At 49.6% G+C, this 6,152-nt stretch overlaps 1 protein-coding gene across 1 annotated transcript; it reads left to right on the plus strand.

Moving 5' to 3' along the window:
* The first annotated feature begins 3,385 nt into the window (after positions 1–3,385).
* Positions 3,386–5,821, plus strand: LOC120703455 (alpha-1,3-arabinosyltransferase XAT3-like). Its single transcript, XM_039987549.1, has 4 exons — positions 3,386–3,793; positions 3,893–4,009; positions 4,291–5,486; positions 5,519–5,821. Exons 1-3 carry the CDS (start codon positions 3,673–3,675, stop codon positions 5,484–5,486), a joined length of 1,434 nt encoding a protein of 477 aa, XP_039843483.1. The 5' UTR covers positions 3,386–3,672; the 3' UTR covers positions 5,519–5,821.
* The last annotated feature ends 331 nt before the right edge of the window (positions 5,822–6,152 follow it).

Here is a 6,152-nt window from a genome sequence, read left to right on the forward strand (position 1 = left end):
ATTTATTCTTGTTTGTCTATTGTTTGTTGAAATACTTATGTTGCATGACTTAGCAAAATTTTGAAAACCCCCATGTTCCTTTCACGAACTAAATCATGTTAAATTACTGCTCTGTAAATGACTACCCAGGAAATGTTAATTAAGAAGTTTCACATCCAACTCACTTTATGTTAGACTACAACTTTATCATGAAGGAAAAATAATAACATCTACATTGTTGAGCAACTCGAAACTTTGCAATCATATATATGCATTGTTGTATTTCATTTAGGTGCGATAGATGTACCACGTGAAGGATGTGATGTTGGAACCGAGCCAGAAGACGGTGAACGGTGGACACGTCTAGAAGGTGGACGGATGGATCCCGATGTGCACGACCGAAAGAAGATGCTCGCCGAGCACTTATCCTCTAACTAACACTAACCTGGTGTTAATCCCAGGCAGGGTTAACCTTACCGGTGGGAACCGGTCCGGTTTGACCGGTTACCGGTCAAACCGGTCCGGACCGGTTCCGGTTTCGGCCGGTACCCAACCGGCCAAAATTCAAAATTTAAATTTAAATTCAAAAAATGAAAAATTCCCAAAAAATTCCTAAAAATACTTCAAATTGCGATGAATCTAATGGTATCAAATTTTCTCAAAAATTCGTTCATTTAGTATAGTTTGCGGGGATTTAAAGTTAAATCAAAAAAGAAAAAGAAAAAGAAAAAAAATGAGCCGGCCCATTAAGGCCCACCAGTCAAACCGGCCGGTAAACCGGTTGCACGGGAGCTTTTGAATTTGGATTTGAATTCAAACCGGTAAAACCGGCCGGTAAATCGGTCAAACCGGCCGGTAAACCGGTCGGAACCGGTTGCACGGGAAATTTTGAATTTATTTGAATTTGAATTTGAATTCAACCGGTTCCAACCGGTAACCGGTCAAACCGGTCCGGTAAACCGGAACCGGAGGCCAGCGGTTACCGGTTACTGGTCGGGAAATAAAACCCTGATCCCAGGCAAGCCTCGGAGCATGTCCTATCTATTTTAAATTTATGCAACTTATTGTTATTCCTATCTACTTGCGCATATAAGTTTAAAGGAGTTGCTTGGAACCTTAGCTGCATAATTCCTAGGTACCTATGCTTGAACACTAGTATGTGTAGGTCGCTAGATGGCTAGGCTATTGGTTCGGTAGAAGTCAAGTGATTTCCTGTCACTCGCGAGAATTATAGGAGTTGAATGTCTACTACATACTGCAACTATAAGGCTCACGGGCAGGGTTGTGGTACTTGTGATGCCCCGTTTGTTTAGTGGAAGATGATAAGGCCGCAGTGTGTGGTAGTGGTGGTTAAGCTTTTGAACGTACTAACCACATGCCAAGAAATATGGTAATCGGTAAGCTTAAGTACCTGATCGGCCCAGCGAGTGGACTTCTCCCTCACCCTCTTTGAACGTTGTTCTCATGCGGCCACATGCGGGTGCAAGAAGGCTCACGAGCCGACATACTGTGGCGTGGATTCTTGTAGTCGAGGTGGGTGACCTTGATCCACAACCCGGAAAGAAAGGGGAAAAGTCGCGTGGGCGAAGCGAGACGTCGATCCCCATGCGTGTCTGTTAGGTCCGCCTAGCCAGGTTAACAAATTCGATTCGAATCGTCCGCTTCTCACGGTTTGGGACTGCTTAACCCTTTTGCCACATAGAGGAAGAAGTGAAAGATGAAGATGATGAATATGGCTGGTTGGATGATGAACGATAATTGTTTTCACCATGTATGCTATTGGATAGATGCTCATTTAGAATGGTTAATTGAACTAGAACCTGAAAACTAAAACATGAAATTAAGGATCTACTCTTTACTGCTTTTCGGCAAAACAAACCCCTCAAGCCAAAAGCCTTGCATGTTTAGATAAAGGGCTAAGTATATACCCTTAGTCGGGTAAGCCTTGCTTGTGGCTTTATTTTTCAGGTGGTACATCGGGGGTTACGGTTGACGTCATGTACGAGTTTCATCATGACGTCTGGTTTCGTCGCTAGACTATCGTTTTTTTGTCAAACTTGAACTCTGTTATACTTTTATAAATTCAAATTCAGTTTGTAATAATAATAATTCAATTTCATACTCTGTGCTGTAAAATTTATGGAATATTGCACACTCTGAACTGTTTTGTCGATCCTGTTTCAAGTGGTTTAATCGGGATTTTACCCGACAGCACTGCCGGATTACTCCGTTTTAAGTGCGTGTTAACTCTAATTGCCGTTTCGGTGATGATTAGCGCATTTAAGCCGGATTAATTTAAGCGGGACTGCCATAGAAAAGTTCTCAAAGTCGGATTTGGATGCATCCATATGATATCTATATTAAAATCGAATACGAATACGGATATCCATATTTACATTTTAAGCGAATACGAATACGAATAATTCAGATGTTCAGCCATCCGGATCCATCCTTAGTCACAGCAGTTCTACCTCTACGGTTCCAGCGGCATTGGCTGTGTTTAGATCCCTGGAAAAAGTGGAAGAAAAAGTCACATCGGACATTGTAGCACACTGTAGCACTTTTCGTTTGTTTGTGGTAAATATTGTCCTAACATGACCTAACTAGACTCAAAAGATTCGTCTCGCAACGTACATCAAAACTATGCAATTAATTTTTTTATTTACCTAAATTTTGTACTTCATGTATGAGTCATTTGATATATTTAATATTTTGATGTGATGGAGATGTGATGGAAAATTTGGAGTTTTTGTGGTATGTAAACACACATTGCCGATACCGGATCTGAAATCCATGCTGCACAAGTAGTACGAGTATTGCCTAGTACAGGGCAGAGCAGCTGTAGTGGTACTACGTGCTCCGCACCTTCTGGCACGCGGCACATGCCCCGGGGGACACGCACGGCACCGGCTCACGTCCCCCAATAAATGTTGTGTCAGCTTCCCCCTGCCCAAAATCAATAGCACCGACACCCGAAAATTAGAAGGTGTTTAGTTGATAAAAAAATTTTGATTCAAGGCTCACATTAAATATTTGATGAGATGTTGGGGAGATTTTTTGAATATTAATTAAAAATTAATTTCAGAACTCATCTATAAACCGCGAGACGAATTTTTTGAGGTCTTTGACCGCATCATTAACACATTAGATTACTATAGCACTTATGACTAATTATGCACTAATTAGACTCAAAAGATTCGTCTCGTCGTGTACATCTAAACTATACAATTAGTTTTGTTATTTAACTACATTTAGTACTCGATACATGTATCTAAAGAGGAGCACAAATTTCGAAGTGAAATTTTTCCATAACTACAGCCCCTTACTGTCCAAACGACCAAACCACGCCGCGAAACAGCGCCGATCTGAAAAGCCGTGCGGAGCGGAGCCGCCGGCAGTACAAAACAAAAACGCTTGCTTTGCCCCGACCCGACTACCGGTGCCATAGGACGGCAGCTGCTCCGGCTGCTTTCACTCCCTTCTCCGTCACCTGCCCCCTTCCTCTAGTTCGTGCCAAGTGCCCGTGGCTACCAGCGCCACCGCCGCCTGGTCAACAGGAACCCAGATTTTTGCCCGGCGCTGTCCAGCCACGCGGCCGCGCTTCTATCTAAAAGCTTTTGCCACACCAACGCTCTCAGCAGCTGGCTCCCTTGCTGAGAGAGGAATCGGCCAAGAAGAGAAGGCGGAGAGGAGATGAAGACCCGGAGCTCCGCGAGGGGGGAGCACAGGCGGCTCGGGAATGTGGCTCTCCTGGCCCTCATGCTCTGCTCCGTCGTCGCCCTCTCCCTCATCCGGGGGAGGTTCGCCCCAATCGGTACCCGCTCCCTTCCTCCTCTTCTCTACCTCTGCGCGGTCAGATTGCTGGTGGTTGTCAGCTGACTTGTGACGGCCTCCATGTTCTGCTTGCCTGCAGTCAACAGTGCCGGAGACGCCATCAAATCCGAGGAGGCGGCGGCCGCGGTGAGCAAGGCGGCCGTCAACATTGACACTGGCGACAGCGCCGACGAGGCCGCCGCGGAAGCTGCTGCGGGTAAATTACCTTGGCCCTTTCCCTTGGCTCTGGATAAGATTAGTTAGGATTTGGAGCTGCTTTATGCGCCCTGGGCACATGCGCGTCCAGCAGATCTGGTCTCACCTGCTCCTTCCTGCTTTCCCCCCATCTCTGGTAGCTTCACCTCCATTTCTTTAGATTCAACCTGAGTTCATCAGGACTTTCTTGAAGAATCGTGTTCTTAAAGAATAGCGTGACATTCCGCCACATGATTGGGCGTCAGATCTGACTCACTGAAATGGAATTCGCCGGCGCTGCAGAGGAGAAAGACAAGGAGGAGCCCGAGCCCAACCCCGCCGCCAAGCCGGTGTGCTACGAGACGAGCCGCCGCTCCGACACCTGCGAGGCGGCCGGCGACGTGCGCGTGATGGGGAGCAGCCAGACCGTGTACGTCGACACGCTGGACCGGGAGTGGAAGACCAAGCCGTACTGCCGGAAGCACGACAACTTCGCGCTGTCCCACGTCAAGGAGTGGACCCTCAAGCCGCTCCCCTCCGGCGCGGCGCCGCGGTGCACGGTCAACAGCTCGGCCACCGCCTTCGTGCTCTCCACCGGCGGGTTCACGGGCAACCCTTTCCACGACTACACGGACGTGCTGATCCCGGTCTTCATCACGGCGCACCCCTTGGGCGGCGAGGTGCAGTTCCTGGTGAGCAGCTACAAGTCGTGGTGGGTGAACCGGTACATCCAGATCTTCCAGCAGATGAGCCGGCACGAGGTGGTGGACATCGACGCCGACGACGAGGTCCGGTGCTACCGCAACGTGGTGGTGGGGCCGACGTTCCACCGGGAGCTCGGCGTGGATGCGTCCAAGACGCCGTCGGGCTACTCCACGGCCGACTTCCGCAAGATGCTGCGCGACGCGTTCGGGCTGGAGCGCGCGACGGCCACGCCGAGCGGCGACCAGTGGGACATCCGGCGCCGGCCGCGGCTGCTCATCATCTCGCGGCGTCCCTCCCGCGGCCGCGCGTTCATGAACGAGCGCGCGATGGCGGACATGGCGGCGAGCCTCGGGTTCGACGTGCGGATCGGGGAGCCCGACACGAGCACGGACACGTCCAAGTTCGCGCGGCTGGTGAACTCGTGCGACGTGATGGTGGGCGTGCACGGCGCCGGACTGACCAACATGGTGTTCCTGCCGGCCGGCGCCGTGGTGGTGCAGGTGGTGCCGTACGGGAGGCTCGAGTGGCTGGCCCGGAACACGTTCGCGGAGCCGTCGGCGGGGATGGAGGTCCACTACCTCGAGTACGCGGTGCAGCTGGACGAGACGACGCTGAGCGAGCAGTACCCGAGCGACCACCCGGTGCTGAGGGACCCCATGGCCATCCACAAGCAGGGGTGGAACGCGCTCAAGACCACGTACCTGGACAAGCAGAACGTGCGGCCGCACCTGGGGCGCCTCAAGAACACCTTCCTCCAGGCGCTCAAGATGCTGCCGCACGGCCGGGACGATTAGGAAGGAGGTGATCTAGACCTCTCGGATATTAGAGGGTAGGTGTATAGCTTAATTAATGGTAATTACTACTTTTTTTGGCTTGTTTTTTCTTCTTTATTTGTTCGTATGAGTAAGAGGGCGCTCCAGTACCAGCAAGTAGTAGTGGCAGTGCTACTGTGAATGGGATCGCAGAGACAAATTCTAGTGTTTAACTGTTCATAAGTTATCTTTTTTTTTCTTTTCCAATCTCCCTTTTTGGAGTATGTATGGTGCTCTGCTCGCTGCTCCATGACACAAGTGTCAAGAGCCGGAGGATTAATAAAATCAAAGTGGAGCTTTCTTTGTTCTGTGCTAAACATATTAGCAATGGAAAGAGCAACCTTTTACCATTACCAGGTCCGAGCTACAATGTCGTATGGTATGAGTATGGCATCGGGTGGCGTGGCGATGGATCGGCGCACATGAGAGGGTGGCTACATCAAACTCGGGTATTTTTGAAGATCCTGGCACCCTAATTTTTAGTCGTTGGATTTACAGCAAACAGCTGTGATGAACTTCTGTATTTGTTGTGTAATCTGGGTGTTTTTGCCTATTGCTTACATAACACTCGAGTATGGTTGCGCCTCCATACGGGTATTTTACTGGCTCTTGACACCTGAATTTTAATTGGGCCTGCGGCCAGAGCCG

This window comes from Panicum virgatum, chromosome 4K, assembly GCF_016808335.1.
Source record: "Panicum virgatum strain AP13 chromosome 4K, P.virgatum_v5, whole genome shotgun sequence".
In the NCBI taxonomy this organism is placed as follows: domain Eukaryota; kingdom Viridiplantae; phylum Streptophyta; class Magnoliopsida; order Poales; family Poaceae; genus Panicum; species Panicum virgatum.

Coding starts and splice junctions, on each gene's coding strand:
- LOC120703455 (XM_039987549.1), top strand. CDS start 3,673: ATGAAGACCCGGAGCTCCGCGAGGGGGGAGCACAGGCGGCTCGGGAAT. Junction 3,794..3,892: donor GGGGAGGTTCGCCCCAATCG/GTACCCGCTCCC, acceptor GCTTGCCTGCAG/TCAACAGTGCCGGAGACGCC. Junction 4,010..4,290: donor CGCCGCGGAAGCTGCTGCGG/GTAAATTACCTT, acceptor CCGGCGCTGCAG/AGGAGAAAGACAAGGAGGAG.